Source organism: Paramisgurnus dabryanus, chromosome 4 (assembly GCF_030506205.2).
Source record: "Paramisgurnus dabryanus chromosome 4, PD_genome_1.1, whole genome shotgun sequence".
NCBI lineage: Eukaryota > Metazoa > Chordata > Actinopteri > Cypriniformes > Cobitidae > Paramisgurnus > Paramisgurnus dabryanus.
Genome location: NC_133340.1, coordinates 42,239,219 through 42,259,571, shown reverse-complemented (window position 1 = coordinate 42,259,571; position 20,353 = coordinate 42,239,219). Strand labels below are relative to the sequence as shown.

General features: G+C 35.6%; 1 protein-coding gene across 1 annotated transcript in view; it reads right to left on the bottom strand.

The window, feature by feature from the left end:
• Window positions 1-478: 478 nt before the first annotated feature.
• zcchc7 (zinc finger, CCHC domain containing 7) overlaps window positions 479-20,353 on the bottom strand; it is a 68,200-nt gene continuing 48,325 nt past the window's right edge. The window contains exons 7-9 of the mRNA XM_065254672.1: window positions 8,787-8,882; window positions 5,697-5,814; window positions 479-1,805 (exon numbers count right to left, since the gene is read on the bottom strand). Of these exons, the coding sequence (XP_065110744.1) occupies window positions 1,228-1,805; window positions 5,697-5,814; window positions 8,787-8,882 (792 nt within the window). The 3' untranslated portion in view covers window positions 479-1,227. The remainder of the gene's footprint in view (window positions 1,806-5,696; window positions 5,815-8,786; window positions 8,883-20,353) is intronic.

The window sequence follows — 20,353 nt, the reverse complement described above, 5'->3', positions numbered from 1 at the left end:
CTGTTTCTGATAACAAGGAAAATAATGGAGATACATTTGTTCATATATCATATCTAATGAGCATCAACTATTATATTGAGCTAATGTTACAGTGTTAAATTAATGTATACAATGTTAGCTACATGACCTTAAATTCTGGCTGCCAAACCTCTGTGCACATATGTGATCCATGCTTGTCGTGTCCCCTTGTCTTTTGCAAACCAAAACATTTCATTTTTTGACAAGGTATTTGTTTCAGAGATCATTTTAGCCACTAGCCAGGCCGATAAATAAATACAGATCGGAAGTTCACTTCGGTTCAGGCATGAAACCGTCTATAATAGGATATTATTTTAGTTAAGCTGTCTTTGAGGACACACCACTATATGCAAACCTTTGGAAAAAAATGTGTGGCATGCCCCATGCTAGTACTTTCTGTTAAGAGATAAGAATGATATCTAGTGGTCAAGATCTTAACTTTAAAGAAACAACTGCCATGAATCTTGCATGATTTTTATTTTAAAAAATCTCGATATTGCATTTTTTGGTTGTTGAGAATTGATACAGTTCTTTTAATGAGAATCACAATTATTAAGACAGATTTTGTAAATGAGAACGTCAAACATGACATCAAAACAAACCGGCTTTATTCACAATGTCACAGAAATCAGTATGTACACAAAAAAATTGAAAATCCGTACTGTACTCTTCATGTAAAAGCCAAACTTCATCCGCTACTAAAATACGAGAAATTTGTTAAATATTCAATTAAATAGCTTCAAAATTATGTATTGTTTTAGTAAGTTTGGTATATGCACACCATCAAATAAATCAGCCAGCCATGACATTAGATATAATTGATTCCCTCTTATAATCTTTACTATCAGCACCAAACTTTCAGACAGAGTGAGTTAAAAATGTGAACATGCAATTATTTGCAAAATCTGTGAAGTGGGTTTGTGTGCGCGTGCCTTCAAATCCTTTCAAATCCTCTAAAATCAGGGGTGGTCTGTTGCAATATTTCATAGCAGCACCTTGACATCTGTTTTGTTACAGTGTTTTCCAGAATTCCTGCAACTATAAATAAACAGGCCCTTAAACATGTGGATAGAGGAAGACGGATCAAAACAGACCTAAAGTAGCCAGTAGGTGGTGACACACATTTGAAAAATTCACCTTCTCACTGACTCACGCCAACACCAGCATGTGTCACACATACGGCCCCCTTACGCACATTTACGAGCATATTTATCTGCTTCGCCTTTGTTTGATCCGAAAAAGGTCGTCGGGCAGATGCGTGGCGGCATCTTTCGCAGCTTTTTTCTGCCTTTTTCTCCACATCCTTTCCTTCTTTTTCGTTTGGCTCTCTGGATTCTTGTTATTGTTCTTTCTCATTCCAAAGGGCATACCTTGGTTTTTATTGGCTGCCCAAGGTGATGTGACCTCTCCTTTAGCGTAAGGGCTGTTTCTGCAACCTCTCGGAAAGTCCGCGTCTTCGTCTAGAACTATAACCGAAGAACTCCTTTTCTTTTTCTTGGCTTTCTTCTTGCTGAGTTTATGGGGTGTGAATGCACTGTGCGGGGTGTTTTGTCCTCCTTTCCCCGGTGTTTGTGGGTCCTGATTGAAATTCATGTGGGTGAACTGTTGCGGTTGATGTTTCGGCGTGTGCGCGATGCGTCTCTTCGGTGTGTGCGAGTTGTTTGTCTGAGCAGGGGTACTGTACGGGGACTGTTGGTGGTAGGTTTTCTGTTTTTTCTGTGGTGGCTGAGGGGTGGATGAAACAGCACCACCATCTGGCAAATAAATCAATCCAGCATCCTGCAGTTCTGTAAGAGACACATATGACATAAGATACAATATAACATTAAATCCTTGGACAACAAAATACAATAGAGATCACAAATGTCCTTAATATGCAGTCTATATAAATAAGTGTCAAGAGGTATTATAACAAAAACATTTCTCATGGTAACATTATATAAAGGCGTGGAAAAAGTTAAGAGACTAGTTTTTAAAAGATAATTTTTAGGTTTTACTATTAATAGGTTTGTGTTTAAGTAAAAGTTTTGTTTCATTCTGCTAACTACCAACATCATTTCTGTCAAGTTCCTAATAAAAAACAATGTTTTATTTGAATTTATTTACAAAGAAATGTAAATGGGGAAAACATGATCCAAATACCAAAAAAACACCCGCACGTGGACAAACAGTTTATAGTTACACTTTATTTCAAGCAAGAACCACAAACCCGTTCAAACAAATTCAAATAAATTTCTCAATAACAAAATGCTTATGTTTTTACATGTATTTCAGAAATTTAAATTTCATGGAATAAACCTGATTTTATATCACATCTTTCATGGGTCTTGCCATGCCCTCAGTCTTTAACATTTGCTATTGGGTGACTTTATGTCACTCCTAAGGTCTGCTTTGGTTGAAATTCAATAGACAATGAACTAAAATTATCACAATACATTTAGAAATAATGATTAAAGTCAAAACTGAAGTGGTCTCTTTTTTTTCTATGGCTGTATATACAGTCTTGTTCAAAATAATAGCAGAACAATGTGACTAACCAGAATAATCAAGGTTTTTAGTATATTTTTTATTGCTACGTGGCAAACAAGTTACCAGTAGGTTCAGTAGATTCTCAGAAAACAAACAAGACCCAGCACTCATGAAATGCACGCTCTTAAGGCTGTGCAATTGGGCAATTAGTTGAAAGGGGTGTGTTCAAAAAAATAGCAGTGTCTACCTTTGACTCTACAAACTCAAAACTATTTTGTACAAACATTTTTTTTTCTGAGATTTAGCAATCCTGTGAATCACTAAACTAATATTTAGTTGTATGACCACAGTTTTTTAAAACTGCTTGACATCTGTGTGGCATGGAGTCAACCAACTTGTGGCACCTCTCAGCTGTTATTCCACTCCATGATTCTTTAACAACATTCCACAATTCATTCACATTTCTTGGTTTTGCTTCAGAAACAGCATTTTTGATATCACCCCACAAGTTCTCAATTGGATTAAGGTCTGGAGATTGGGCTGGCCACTCCATAACATTAATTTTGTTGGTTTGGAACCAAGACTTTGCCCGTTTACTAGTGTGTTTTGGGTCATTGTCTTGTTGAAACAACCATTTCAAGGGCATGTCCTCTTCAGCATAGGGCAACATGACCTCTTCAAGTATTTTAACATATGCAAACTGATCCATGATCCCTGGTATGCGATAAATAGGCCCAACACCATAGTGCCCATATCATGCTCCATGCTTCACTGTCTTCAATGTGTACTGTGGCTTGAATTCAGAGTTTGGGGGTTGTCTCACAAACTGCCTGTGGCCCTTGGACCCAAAAAGAAAAATTTTACGCTCATCAGTCCACAAAATGTTCCTCCATTTCTCTTTATTTCTCATTTTTTCTCTTTGTGTTCTTTGGCAAATTGTAACCTCTTCTGCACATGCCTTTTTTTTAACAGAGGGACTTTGCGGGGGATTCTTGAAAATAGATTAGCTTCACACAGACGTCTTCTAACTGTCACAGTACTTACAGGTAACTCAAGACTGTCTTTGATCATCCTGGAGGTGATCATTGGCTGAGCCTTTGCCATTCTGGTTATTCTTCTATCCATTTTGATGGTTGTCTTCCGTTTTCTTCCACGTCTCTCTGGTTTTGCTCTCCATTTTAAGGCATTGGAGATCATTTTAGCTGAACAGCCTATCATTTTTTGCACCTCTTTATAGGTTTTCCCCTCTCCAATCAACTTTTTAATCAAAGTACGCTGTTCTTCTGAACAATGTCTTGAACGACCCATTTTCCTCAGCTTTCAAATGCATGTTCAACAAGTGTTGGCTTCATCCTTAAATAGGGGCCACCTGATTCACACCTGTTTCTTCACAAAATTGATGACCTCAGTGATTGAATGCCACACTGCTATTTTTTTGAACACACCCCTTTCAACTAATTCAACTAATTGCCCAATTGCACAGCCTTAAGAGCGTGCATATCATGAATGCTGGGTCTCATTTGTTTTCTGAGAATCTACTGAACCTACTGGTAACTTGTTTGCCACGTAGCAATAAAAAAATATACTAAAAACCTTGATTATTCTGGTTAGTCACATTGTACTGCTATTATTTTGAACAAGACTGTATGTATATATATATTCCCAAAATCACAAATTATTTTGCTGCAATTGATCAGTTTATCTATTAAATTATGAAGTTATTTTTGGAGAAATTTGAAGAATCAATTTGAAGAAAAACATTTATATATAAACTACTCATAATGAATGGCAGTAGAGCACTTGGATCTTCTGTAAAGCTGTTTTGAAGCAAAACTTTATAAAGGACTTGACCTGACTCTGAATTATAACTGGCTGAGATTCATTTGAAACTGTTATGATAGTCGATACATCAGCCTGGTCTCACTGTTAATATGTAGTATTTACACGTAACTTTAAAAAACAAAAAACACATTTTTTTGTATGTTTAAATAGATTCTTAAACGTACAATGTAGACGTATTTACAACATTTAAACGTAGCATTATTACGTTTTTACGGCTAAAAAACATTTACGTATCTTTCATTCCATAAAAATTGCTGTATAATTTCCCTTTAACCATTTTAGTGATATGTTACCACCCTACCCCAAACCTTACCCTAAACCCAAACCCTTTTTATACAAAATTTTTAAATACATAATGTATTCTTTTTATTTTATGCAACGTAATGGACAGATATGTTTAGGAATATTTTAGTAACAATAGTAACAATATAGCATTCAAAAGATATTTTAAGCCACTACAGTCCTACGCAAAACAGTTTATCATTTAACGTTACTGTTACAAAAAGCATAACAGACAGACAAGTGTAATCATAACAACTTACTTATTGCGAATATTAAAATCAGAACCAAAAGTAGTTAAAATGACGATGTAATTATTACTTAGTCAGTAGTAATAATAACGTATTGCATAGAAGACAGCATAGGAGAGAAACACGTTTTTGTGTGTCATGGCAAACAAACTAAATATAAAAAAAAGTTAAATAAATACAGAAATGTTATTCATTTTTAAGTTTTAAAATGTTAAATATTGTGAAATTCTCATAATCATTTCATTAGGTAAATGGGTAAACTGTCTTAAATAAATAAGTCCGAAAATATAACTGAAAACCTGTCATTAATATGAGTAAGAAACGCCAATGCCCGCGATTTTAATATTTATGAATAGGAATAACTTACGTACAAATTAGTACATTATTAAAGCTGTAAATACGTAAATAATTTACGTATTAGTCCTATCAAAACGTCGATATTATACTTTTTAGTGTGTTTTAAACGTAAGTAAATGTACGTATGGTACAACCACATTGAAACGTAAAAATACACACGCATTCTCATGACATCACGTTGGAGCTTTCATCGGCGCATTTTTTTTAATAATGTAGCAAGCTACACTTATTGTTCGATAACTGTAAATAACTGAACTTAAAATATTTGGGATTAACATTTCACTGTATTTCTGAACTTCCCATGTTTTGTATCGCTCCCATATAAAAATAATGTCATGTAATACAGTGATAGCCACAGCAAATATACAGTAGTACAGCAGTGTTTAACAAAATTCTGTCACATGGTTCATATCAAAGTACTTGTTTTCATAAGTCTTATCCATAATCAGCCTATAATCAATTCAAAAGAACTTAACAAACCTCTGGCTTTCTTTTTAAGTCGGTGTTCCCGGCAATTGATGTCTTGTGCATTGTCATAATAGGAAACAAAGGGCAGGGTGGGATATGTCCCTCTATACATTCTCCTATCAGAGCATTCCTGCAACATATACAGTAACATTAAACATAATTAACAGGTAATAACAATAATAAATTAAAAGAATAAAGATAAAAGATAGTATTTATTTTTTCATTTGGTCATTACAGAACATAAAAAAATCACTGTATGGGTAATATGGTTGACCAATGAAAGATTTAAAAAAATCTGTATTTTTTTAGCTTTTTATGCTAATATTTAATATTTAAGTTGATATAAGTGCTCTCAAGTGGTTTAAAAAGCAGACTTTTCCAATCCAAGGAACCGTCACATTCATTTAACCATTTGTGAAGATTTTAAATGTTTTATGAAAAGAGTAAACGTAGTGAAAATCTGATTAAGAATAAAGCATGTTTTCCACACAAGAATGGTACTTACCTTTTTAGTCACCACTGTAACAACACAATAATGAACAGCAATATTTATTTACAGTATTGTACTTTAGTCACTAAATAAAAATAAGTTAACTTTATTTTATTTTGCAAAATCTTATTTTTTGATTGTGCATTCCAGTTAATATCAAACTGCAGTTGGTTTGTTTTGATTCAAGCCTTCATAACTAAGTAGCAAAAAAAAACACACAAAATAAACATAATGGGGCAGTTTCCCGGAAAGTGATTAGTAGGGGTGTGACGAGATCTCGTGAGATTAAATGTGTTTCGCGAGATTACATGTGTCTCGCGAGATTTCTTGTGCAGGTGCTGGCTGTTTCTCAAATAAAAGACTGCATCCTATGGAGGTCGCATTTTTAAACTGCATTGAGTCTTATTAGAGACTATTAACAATTATAAAGTTTACTAATTATTTAGTTAATCGCAACTTGTTGTAATATGCTCATGACTTGCGAATGTAATGCTCAGTTAATGATCTGAAATAAACCTTGATGACGTATGCAGCCTGCATATGCGACCTCCGGAGGATGCAGCTTTCTGTTTGACCCTTTATATTTGTCTTTTACTGCGTTTGCTTTTTTGTTTAGGTTTCCAATAATGTTCGTTTGGGAGCTTGTGTGAAGTCTGAGACACGTTGTGTTTGTCTGTTGATCAGTGTCAGATGTGTCTCAGCAGATTAAGCCCTCACACAGAGTTTACATGATTTAAAGAAATTGTTTGACTAAAAATAAGCGTTTCTCTCCGTCTAAAGTGAAAGTGAAAGTGAAGACAGCGTCTGCGAGACGAGTCCTCTATCGCCCCCTGCAGGCATTTTTTATAATACATACATAACGCTTTTTATTTATAGGCCACAAAATGTTGTTTAATGTAACTTGGTTTTAATACTTTATTTGAACCAATTATTATTGCATCTTTGTTATTTTGTAATTTTAAATGCTACTGTCTATTTATATTACCCCAAAATAACAAATTACTTCATTATCAGTTAGCAAAATAATTGTTAGGGCCAGTCCTTGATTAGTTTAAACATTTAAAAATAATGTGATTTCAGTTTCTTATTCATTTATTTTATCATTGAGGGTTTCTTAAAAAGTGTAAAAAAATCTCGTCCCGTCTCGTTCTCGTGAACCCAATCTCGTGTTTCGTCTTGTCTCGTGGATTAAGTGTCTCATCACACCCCTAGTGATTAGACTAGTCCTAGACTGAAATGAATTTAAGAGCTGTCCAAACTGAAAACAACTTGCACTGACATATCTTAAAATACATCAGTGCCCTTTGTTTTCCCTCAAAATGCACACACGTAATGTTTTTAGTCAGGCATGTTTGTTAAAACTAGTTATATTTCCTAATTAAACTAAGGCCTAGTCCTGGCTTAAGCTAATCCCTGTCCGGGAAAGCACCCCAATAACATAATTAAAAACATGTTTTGAGCAAAAATGTAAAAACTGAGTTATCTGGTTTTGGAACCAAATTCTTCAGATGCACTCAAACCTATTAAAGTAGAGTTTACACGCACGCAACTTTTATTAACACACACTTCTCTGTTTGGAAATATTGCCAGTGCGAACCAAACCAAAATGAAATTGCTAAATTGTAACCATTTAACCTCCGGTTTTGGAACAAAGCAATCTATCTACAGGTCTGAATAAACCTTAGACATAGAAATAAACTATGGGAAAAAAAGAATGAGCTGCTTTTCGGCTCCTTAACTTTTATGATTCAATGTATCACCTGTGTTAATGCTCTTATACACAAGTTAAAGGATAAGAAAAGATCATGAAATGAGCATAAAAATAAAAATAACCACACTGTGGTATTCACAATGTTGCTGAACTTAAAGGGACAGTAAGTAGGATTTTCCCCCATCTAGTGGTGAAATTGTATTTTGCATTCAAACGAACAGTGCTCTCTAGCGCCTCGCTTTTCCAAATGCGTGTTGCAACTACGGTAGCCTTATGTTATCACTGATCTCCTTGTCCGTTTCAGCTGGTTCACGTTTTCTGAATGAAAACGCATTGTAGAAACGCGTTGGTAGGCTAGTACTTCTGTCTCTCTCTGCTATTATAGTTTATCAATACGGCGGAACGACATGGAAGCCTTCTAGAACTTACCCGTTCAATGTAAGTAAAGAGAAGAAATTCTAAGCTTACAAAGAAAAGTCAATCATTGACAGAGGTCATTTGACACCAATAAGAACATATTTATGAATAAGACTTTGATTTTGATTAATAAAATACTTAAAATCCTACTTACAGTCCCTTTAAAGGGATAGTTCACAAAAAATCTGTCATCATTTACTCACTCTCAAGTTATTTCAAACCTGTATACATTTCTTTTTTCTGCTGAACACAAAAGAAGATATTTGCATTCAAGCAGGAAGCAAGAGGAAATAAAATACTATGGGGTGCCCAAAACATTTTGGTTACAAACATTGCTCAAAATATCTTTGTGTATAGTAGTAAATGAGGGTGAGTTAATTAATTTTTAGATGAACTATCCCTTAAAGTAAGTAATATTAAGTAATGCTGTGTCAGTGGTATATTTTTGTGGAGAAGTTAGAAGTGGTCAAGCCAATAAACTCACAAAGCCAAAATGTCCTTTCTTAGAGCAGTTGTAACAATAGGCAGGTGTTTTGCAGGCCTCTGGATTACCGGACTGACGGATGGGTCCTGGTGTGGTCTAAAAAAAAAAAAAAACATACAGAACATACAGGTAATTAAATAATCATTAAATATATCATAAGCCCTTAGCGTTCCAATGTGCTGTAGGAGGAACACTGCATTATTTGACAAAAAATTTCATGACGTACAACAACTCAAAAACAAAAAGCTAAACATGTCACATATCTTTGAAAAGCTGAGATTCTTGTGATTCAAATAATGCAAACCTTTTTCAGATACATTCAACACAGCAGGTACAATTAGTGTCCTTTTTAGGCATTTTTTTGCCTTTTTCAAGAATGCTAAAGGGTTAATGAACTTAAATCCTATTCTGTATTCTGTCTTGAGGCCAACAGTCCATTTGTAACAAAAGTATCTAGTGTTTGACAAGCTAATGCAGTCAGGAGAGCCAAACAGGCCTTTGTATGCTTGTGTATGAAGGGCAACCGACTACCAGCGTTTATAACTCGACTTCACTCACTTTCTTTCAATCCGTTCTGTTATTACAAACCTCACATTTCCCATCTCGCTAGTGAATGATGACCCCCATTCTCTCTTTCTTTTTCCCATCATCCTCGCCGTCTCCTCCTCCCACTCTTTCTCGCAGACATTCATATAATCTGTATATTTTTCTTTTCTTTGAGGTGATATAAGAGAGTGATTACCGAGGGTATCAATAAATCCCAGTAATGCGCTGCTGATAAGGCCGCCTTTGGAGTGTGCGTATGTGTGTGCGTTTCCCCATCTGGTCCCGGGGAGCCCGAAGGCGTTTCACGCTCCATCGCCCACCGTAAATACGGCACGATAAAGAGGGTAAGCCGACTGGTGCGAGCGTGTTTGTGTGTGCGTGCGCCCGAAAACTACACACATATTGTCTTTTAATGTCTCCTCAAGGGGGCGTCGAGACATACACATACACGCGCATTTTCAATAAGCCGGGACACACCGCGTCATATTTTAGACATATCTTCCTTCATTCTGCACTCTCTCTCTCTCTTTCTTTTTCTGTCCGTTTTCCGCATGGGTGGTTAAAGGGTGGAGGGCTGAATGCTATTAGAAGCGTTGGTCATTATCAGCTCAGCGCTGGAGACTCCGCTCCATCTCCATCACAAAGACACCAACGGTTGCCCCCCAGACGCCCACCCTTCTTTCTCTCCATCACTCACTCACTCTCTCTCTCTCTCTAACCCCCCGAACCCAAAGCTCTCGCCCTACAACTGCTCTCACAGTTTCTTCTTCCTCTGTCTATTATTAGTGCTAAGACAAGCGTTGCTATTACAATTACTTAAGGGTAGTATGAGAAACACTAAGAGTTAAACGTCAGCAAGTGAAAGACTTCTCTAATTGAAAAGTCGTGTTTTTACCTCTTACCTCCAACAAGAGATGGGAATCAAAAAGAAATTTAATAAACTGGTTTTTCAGATTGCGAGGTTCTGGTTTTTTATTCCATTTACGATTGTAAAATACACAGATCTTGGTTTATTTACAGTTTCACTAATGACAAATGCGGCGGCCTATGAGTCGAGGTCTTTCCAGATCTTGTTATCATCTCATCCTCTATCTACTTCATTGTCCTGTCCAAAAAAGGCAAAAAAATTCCCAACCCTATTAAACCTTGCATTTTCCTCAACCAGCTCTGTTTCTCTGAGATTTTCTCAAAACCTCTACATCGTTTTTTAAAATCATAAAATAATCTCTGTATCATTTGACCTCTGTCTCTCTCTCCCTTAACCAGCCTAACTATCTATTTGACTTTACTTTTGCTCTTCACTTTCTTTCATCCTCGCTGATATCTCATGCAAATTGGTTTGTGGGAAGGCCCTCCCTTCATCGAGCACACGCCCGTGCCCCCTCTCCTGACCTTGAGCTCCTGTTATCGCATTTATGCTCGAATATGGCGTGCCATAGGGAGAAAACTGATGGGGAACAAAAAACGAAAGGCGGTGACATTACCCCCCCCCACCCGGTCCTCTGTGCATAAAAGCTGCTCTGTGGCCTTATTAATTACCTCTCTTTAATGTGTGTGTATCACCTCTATCTAAAAGGATTATCAGGGCAGAGGGTGGCCCCTGATATGTTTGTGTTACAGGGCCAAGAGTCAGACAGAATATTCACACACACACACGACCACAGGAATACTGCATTTGCAGAATAACAATGTGTAAATTGCACCACACTGACCTTTTCAGCGAAAGTGTTAACCTTTTACAACCTAAATATCAACATAATAATTTATCATCAGAATGAATTGAAACCAGATTTCAGCTTACGCTTTAATGTGAATTATGTTTGTAGTTTGAAATTTTTTTACGTGTATGCGAACATACTGCGAGGTCAAACACACAGCCTTGCAAAGTATAGTTCATTTAACTTGTTCATGTACAAAAGCAATGCATCTCCTGGGCTACATAATACATTCTCCTGTAGGTGCGTGCATGACCTACACGGACAATGTACGCAGGGTTTCAAAATCTTCTGGTGATGATAAATTTCGTCACACGCACTGTATGTGATGGAGTGTAACAATACATTGATATGGAGTGATACGTCGATTTTATTTCTATAGATCCAATGCATTGATGCCACACATAAAAAATAAATTTGAGGTACCTTTATTCTGACATTCTACATGTCCTCATTCCTTGACTTAACATCCATCTACGCATTTATGCCAAAGTGCGTATTTTGTTTATTTTCCTCTGCTAGCGTCAGCAAGTGAATGCGATGCCGAAACAAAGCAGTTGTAGCAACGAAAATACAGCGAAAGAGACAGAAGACGAGCGTGTGTTTAGCACTGCAGGTGATATTGTCCATGCAAAACGCAATATCCTCTCTCATCTTCTCTTTCACATGTTGATCTATTGATTTTTTTTAAAGAAAAATCTCTCAAAAGAGACCACTGCAGCACTTTTTTGACTTTTAGATGTGATGTTGTCTGGTAATTTTTTCTTTATTGAACTATCTCAGTGATTGTCACTATTGTACATTTTGTGAAAAAAAGACTGAACGACTTTGACTGTTGCCATCATAAGCTTCATTTTGTGTGACATTTTGATGTACACGGCATGTGTATTTTTTATGGGCAGAGCCCAACTGGTGGCAGAAAGTGGCAGTAGCGGTGTGAAGGGTTTTAGGGTTAAACTGTGATTTTTATGGATCCGGTGTTCTGTCAAGGTCTGTTTTCCCTATGTTTACCTTTAGTGTAATGTTTCTTATAGCGTTTTCATCACGTTATGTTTATTTTTTAGGTAAATTAATAGTTATATGACTTGGCTACTGATGTGTGTGCATGTATGTAATGTATAAGTATTGTTCTTTATTGGTAAATCAAAAAAATATATATTTTTACAGTATGAATTGTAAAAATACATATAAAAGCAATACTATCATGTATTTTATATAATACCATTTATTAAATATTTCATAATTTTCCTGTTTTCTATTATTTCTTCCTTATAGAGCCTAAACTAAACTTTTTTATTGTAAAACTATTATGCTAACATACAAATTAATATGAATAGGCCTGTTTATATATTATTAACACTTTACATCATGTGTGTGTTATGTAAGGGATAATGTAGAGGCAGCCGGTAGTTATTGGGAAATAAGCCCCGACAGTGTGATCAGGACCCGACGCGAAGCGGAGGCATTCCAGAGAGCCGTGTAATAAATTTATATATTTATTAAGTATAAACATCATAATTTTAGAACAAACAGGAAGAAGACATAGGCTAAGATATAAGGTAAAAAGAAGTAATAGAAAACGGAAAAATTATGAAATATTTAATAAATTGTGATATTATTGCTTTTTTAGTATAACCCATTCAAATCTTTAATCTTTCTTAATAAATTATAAACGCAACATGATGAAAACGCTATAAGAAACACAAAGAGCAAACAGACTTTAATAGAACACCGGACATCTTCTCTAATTATTTTCTATTCTAATTATTAAAAGATTTTCAGATGATTTCATTACTACAGTCTGCCCATTTAAGGGCTTTTTGCAACCATAAACACTTAAAGGAATAGTCTACTCATTTTCAATATTAAAATATGTTATTACCTTAACTAAGAAGAGTTGATACATCCCTCTATCATCTTAGTGCGTGAACGTAAGCGCTGGGGCGCGCTGCGACACTTCGATAGCATTTAGCTTAGCCCCATTCATTCAATGGTACCACTCAGAGATAAAGTTAGAAGTGACCAAACACATCAACGTTTTTCCTATTTAAGACGAGTAGTAATACGAGCAAGTTTGGTGGTACAAAATAAAACGTAGCGCTTTTCTAAGCGGATTTAAAAGAGGAACTATATTGTATGGCAGAACAGCACTTTTGGGAGAACTTCAACTCGCCTGAAAAATCCGCTCCCCTTCTCCCTCTCATAATGGGAGAGGGAGGGTGTTACTGCACCGAGTCGAAGTACTAAAGGTGCACCAATATGTTTGTTTTAAAGTTTTTCCAAATCCAAAAACATAAATTTTACGATTTTCAATAAATTACTTTCTCATTCATATTCTCTTAATACCACAATTAAAACCTTTATTTTCATTTTAATAAACAACTTCGTCCCAACTAGCAAAGGAGTGAGAGACGGTGTGTGCAAAAGAGAGAAAATTGAAGAAACAGACACCTATAAGTAGAAAAGTAGTTTTCACAGAAAGATACATACATCTATTTTATTAAAAGTAACATATAAGTTATTATGTTTAGGCATTTCTGCGAATTTTTGCATTGTTTAAAAATAACTACAATAATAGTGCAACAAGGATATTTAGTGTATTTTCATTTTATACTAAGTGTTGTTTGGCTGTCACCTTCTTTTCAGATCATTAATTCTCAAATCCTCTGGTAAACACTGCAAGTGTAATGAAGGTCACAGACACAGAGGTGCACCTCTAATTGAACTAATGGTTTGTGTTTCGAATCATTCAGATTCACGTGTGACTGAGTGTAAATTTATATATTTTTCCAGCAGTTTAACCCTTCTAGGAGAATTTTTGCAAACCGGTTGCAAATATGTTAGCTGACCATTATTCACATGGACAGAAAAATCAGCCAATCACAGTGCATTCTTGTTGTCATTACCTCCTCTCATGTGACTTTCACAGTATTACACATGAATAAATGGTTAAACTTGTATTTCATTAATATATATATATATATATATATATATATATATATATATATATATATATATATGTATGTATGTATGTATGTATGTATGTATGTATGTATGTATGTATGTATGTATGTATGTATGTATGTATGTATGTATGTATGTATGTATGTATGTATGTATGTATGTATATATATATATATATATATATATATATATATATTTATGTATTTATTTATATTTATTTACTGTTCAGTATTTTCTCAAAGTTTTGGAGAAGGCTCTTTTGCCTCTTTAGGAAGATCACGTATAAGCAAATAAAACTCACACACACGCATGCACGGATGTCCTGGCAACAGTATTTTGCACCTTGGCTACAGATGGACACAGCCTTAATCCTTAAACCCACATCAAATTCAAACTGTTTCCAGTGCAATCACAATTCAAACATGCACACACAGTGTAAACACTCTTTGTGTACTTGGTGGATTAGGGAGAGGTGGGAGATTTGAGGTCCATTTTGCATACGTTATAGAAAACTCTAGGGAACCCCTTCAGAAAAAAATTGAGAGCAGAGAACGAGAGCAAAAAAGGCCGGAAACTGGAACCTCTCAAACTAAACACAGAAACTACAAGGATCTGCCGTCTCATTTACCTTTACCTATTATCTGATATGTTTCAGCAACCCTGTTACGTTTAAATGTATTATGAATGTTAAATCTGTCATGGCATGTACACGTTCAATTACATTCCTAAGGAGTGTCCGTGTGTACAGCATGTATGCACATCGGGCAGACAGAAGCTTACAAATAAAAAATTTTCTATCTTCATGCCAGTTTTGCTTTTGTATTTTAAATGCAGAGACAGGAACTGCCAGCCGAGAGACACACACTTACAAGGATGTGTGGCCAATACATGCACACCTTAATGCTATCGACCCTGGTCTGTCATGCAGTGCCACACACCAGTCTCTTTCTGCCTGCCCTTCAAAAGATAACTGTGAACCTTCGTCCCAACTAGCAAAGGAGTGAGCGACGGTGTGTGCAAAAGAGAGAAAATTGAAGAAACAGACACCTATAAGTAGAAAAGTAGTTTTCACAGAAAGATACATACATCTATTTTCTTAAAGGGGACATTTAACATGACTTTTTTAAGATGTCAAATAAATCTTTGGTGTCCCCAAAGTACATATGTGAAGTTCTAGCTCAAAATATAATATAAATAATTTATTATAGCATGTTAAAATGGCCACTTTGTATGTGTGAGCAAAAATGTGCCATTTTTGGGGTTGTCCCTTTAAATGCAAATGAGCTGATCTCTGCACTAAATGGCAGTGCCGTGGTTGGATAGTGCAGATTAAGGGGCGGTATTATCCCTTTCTGACATCACAAGGGGAGCAAAATTTCAATGACCTTTTTTACATGCTTGCAGAGAATGGTTTACCAAAACTAAGTTACTGGGTTGTTCTTTTTCATATTTTCTAGGTTGATACAAGCACTGGAGACCCAATTATAGCACTTCAACATGGAAAAAGTCAGATGTTTATGATATGTCCCCTTTAAAGCATCATATCATGAAAAAACAATTGCCATATATCAAGATCATTTAGCTTTGATGTGGTATGGAAACATAAAGTAACTTTTTATGGTCTTAGTTGGCATGTCAGAAACCCATGTGTAGACCCTCAACTGGTAGAGCAAAACGCTAATAGTTACAAGTTCAAAGGTTTGTTTCCAAGAGAATGTGTGAACTGATAAAATGTATTTAAAAAAATGCAATGGAAATCGCTGGGGATAAAAGCGATCTGGCAAATCCATAAATGCAAGAGTTAAAATCTGACTTAGGCCATTTCTGATACCCCTAAAGTCCAAATAAGCAAAAGGTAACAAAAGAAGTATACAAGTTATGTCCACATTTTTGTTGTGAGACAGATACTGTTCAATTTCAAGATTGTTCCCCCAGGTGGTGCAATGAAACCACACAGCAATCCTGAGTTTTAAGAAGGTCCTTTCACACAAAAGAACAAAAGTCTTATTACATTTTAGTAATAGGTTTCAGACTTGCTCACGTTGCATATTAGGTTGCAAGTGATACAATAACCTGCACTGCACAAGGACAAAAATGGTAGAAATGGAAAACCAGGTAACTTGTTTTGAATTCCAAATGCAAATTTAAATACGTCTGGCAATAAATATTTATGGAAAATAAATCCTCACTTTTTAAATATTTGAATGTATATTTAATAAACAACCTACAACTGATTAAGCACTTTAAAAACAATACAAACTCCAAATATCCCTTTTTTTATTTTTAGACATTTAAACTCACAAAACTCAATTCATTCGAACATCTCTTTCAGACTATCCATCATGTCTTATACTGAGTGGACTGTCAGTTTTGCACAGGATTTACAGACTCTTATGAAACTCAGCAGACATAAATCATCTCGAGGAGAACAGAATTTATCCCAGCATTACACTTTGACATTTTCACTGAGCTGTTCCTATGGGATTTAAATCAATACACACAACATAAACTGTGTCTGATACTCTCTCTTGATTCACGGACAGATTTCCTCTTCACATATCTCGGCATATAGTGAACAAATCTATATATTTTCACAAATGTCAGCAAATAAAAAGCAAATTTGCACCTAATGTATAAATGTTGTACAAACATTATTTGTTTCTCGTGATCATAAATATTTGAATCTTTAGGATAATGGTTGAACTTATCAAAAACAGTTTGATGTATAACAGATTATTTCTGTGCCGAATGCACTTCGCCAAGGTTTGTACAAGTTTCAAAAAGTGTTTTTTGAACATGAAAAATTCATACGTAACACTCTTGCTCTATTAATGGATATAGTTTGTCTATCCGGGGTAGCAGCGGAGTTGTGCGTGTCTGTTGGATTTTGATGAAATGGGGTGGTCCCAACCAGGTCATGACTCGCAGGCAGAGCAAATGCATCAAATGTCTGTTTTGTTAGCAGTTGGCAAGTAAGTGCATATAATGTAAATGATACGAACATGTAGTTAATCATAAGTTATCCAGAGATAGTGAAATAATGTTTTGTGTGTTGTTTGCTCGTGACTCACCTCGCGGTATACCTCGGGTTAGGTTGGGTTTATTCGGAAAGGATCGGTAACGCTTATCTGTCTTTTATAAATCTGATAAAACTAAAGACTCTTTGGATATATGAAGGATGTAATACAACTCTTTAGGTACTCAAGATTAACACGAGATAAGCAGAAACAGTATGTGTTATGTGAGCTTTAACAAGTGCCCAGCATACACAGAATACTGAGAGTGCGAGTAAAGCGTTAATGTGCATGTAATGTGCATAGCAAATAGTGGCTACTTTTAAGAAACTGAAATATAAAAAATAACAAATTTGTTTGAAATTGTGTTTTAATTTGAAACAATGTCTGTATTGTTTTAAAATTTGTACAAATGCATATAGGTCCAAACAGGTGGCCAGATTTATAAATATTTATACATTTATAACTGTATACAAAACAATAAGATATATTACTTTCTCTTAAACATTTTTCCTCTGATAACACTAATGAAAGATGGCATTATGTGAAACAATTTGAGCCAATCAGGTATCTTGGGCATCTAAAAAAAGGGTTTTCAGCGCTGTAGTATCTATTAATTGTCAGTAGATGGTGCTGTATGTCTACCACACCAACATGCATACATCGGCAGTCTACAAGTAACATTTCTGCTTCCCATTTACATCATTTTACAAACTGAATCCAGATCTCCTGATGGCATAATGAATTATAAAACGTACACAATAATACAATTGTTTTGACGAATAAAGCAAATAAAACAATTATTTTCCAGTAATCTTTAAACGTATCATCAGACACTTGGACCACTTATCCTTCATAGTTAGAAATAACAGTGAAAAATATTTAAGTTAAATAAAAAAATCAACTCCTGTTTGATGTCTTTTCAATAATTTGCGATTTTAGTAATTTTCTCATCTGAAAGAAAGACTTGAGTTGATCACTTCGAACCCATAAACTGTTTGTTCCTTATACATTTCACTTATGCTAGTCAATTAAATTGAATAGCATTACTGTGTAACGGATTACTAGGCTGATCAGTTGGTGGAGAGGAGGGATTTTAAAAAGTAGTTTAAAAATGGTAATTGCTCACCAATATCCTCTTAAAATGCTTTGAATCTGCATTCCCTCCAGGCGTGTAATATCTGGACCAAAACATAAAAGCTCTGTAGCATTCAGCTATACACAACTAACCGCTTTAAAACCGTAGGGTTTGTTTATGTCCAGAGTGTGTACAAAACATCTTTTAAATCTGTATTTCCTGAATAAAAGACACTTTTTGATGGAATTTTATGTGTCAGTATGTTTGCCCAGACATAAGCCAGGCTCGGACCGTGCATGATGTGAACGTAGAGTTTGAGTTTAGGTTAAAAATGGCACTTAGCAGCAAATTTGGCCCAAAACGCACTTATCTGATCGAACCTTATCTCCAGTTCCTCTCTTTGCTATAATATACGACACATTTGCTTTGTAAAACTTTCACTTTTTGCAAAGCTTATGAGAACATTCACACTTCTTTCTCTCTATGTCTCCTCTGGGCTTTGTGGCAAACTCAGAGTTGAGTGGTTGTTTGTTAGTGAAGACAGGTGCAGACCTTACACACACACACACACACACACAATAGACAGACCCAGTAGAAAGAGACTGGTCTGACAGAATGCCTTTTCACACCTGACTGGGCCTAGCATAGGGCGACAGGCCAGAGCTCCAAAAGCACACACACTCATACGCACAAACACACACACACACACACACACACACACACACACACACACACACACACACACACACACACACACACACACACACACGGTATATCTGTACTGTATTTAACTTTGAGCCCTCCAGACTCCAGGATAGTTTAAAGGCCTTAAAGACCGTCTGTTGAGGGTGACTCAATTTAAGTACCTACACTACAAACAGAACCAGGGCAGGACCCAGAGGATGAGGTGTAAATACACTAGCAGATGGACTCAGCCCAGCAGAACCAAATGGGACCATCACGCACTAGTTTATACTTTTAAAAACCCCACAGAATCAAACATCAAGAGTTCACAAATGTCAACAACAGAGAGACAGGATGGAGGAGACCAAACCACAGCTACATTGAAACTTTAACAGTTAACTATATAATAATTTCCAGCAAAACAACATGGATTTTTTTAGAGGTTTTCAATGATCACATAATAAATTTGTCTTAAATTTTTATGAGAAAAAAAGTTAAAGATTAAAATCACAAAGAGTATTATGTACTTTATTTATACTATAATATTTTAGAGCTTGGGTTCATTACTTTCCCTGCTTGTAAATACAGTTTGTGTATTATGCTTATTGTTGGCTATAGACCCTTTTACAGCTCACGTGATCAAATAGCCTGCGCGCGCATTTGGGCAACGGAAGTGGTGTTATTCCCCATTGGTTCTAACGTGGTAGCAACTCAGAAAGTTTATTAAAACGGTTTCCCAGCATCAAATTGTCTGGTTGTTGCGTTTGGTTGCACAAATATAATATACTAATATACGTATATATGTATCTGGCAACTTTATTTTTGGCCATCTGCTAACGTATTCTATCCACTCCCCTATAGTACACGGATCTGGTAGCTGTGTTGAAAATGTTCATAAAGTCAACTTTTTTAAAATAACTTACTGTTTGTGTTGCTTCACTTTTGATTCTTACGATACTTCCGTTGCCTAAATGCGCGTGCATACGCTGCCACGTCATCATTGTGTACAAACAGTAAAAGGGTCTATTAAGACAAAATGTTGAATGATCTTTAAATAAATGCATCTATTAATGTATCAAATGTTAACACCTATTATATTTATTTAAAAATTTCATTTTTTATTTGTTGTTTTAATAATTGTCTTATATTTCCTGATATCTCCATTAGCTGTACAGTTGTATTATGATCAGTACTATATATTCAAAATAAATTAATATCAGTTCTCCTACACACAACCTATATAAAGCTTTCAGAATTTATATTTTGCGTCAAGTTTTTCATTTTTGTGAAAAAAAATATTTTGCTAGAAACAATGGTTAGTCTGGTAAAACCCAGGAAGGATAGTGACAGTTTTTGCTTGCTCTCCAATCAGTATACATTCAATAAACAAGTTTTTATTTGACAAAAAATAATGCTGGTTTACACTGAGAGCAAAAAATATTTTTGTAACTACTTTTACCCCTCCACCTCGCTCTTTTAATAGCCCGCGAGAGGAGCATCTTCTTTATGGCGCGTTTCATTCTCTCTCGCCTCACTCCGCCGCGCGCACGCTAGGCTAGCGCTAAC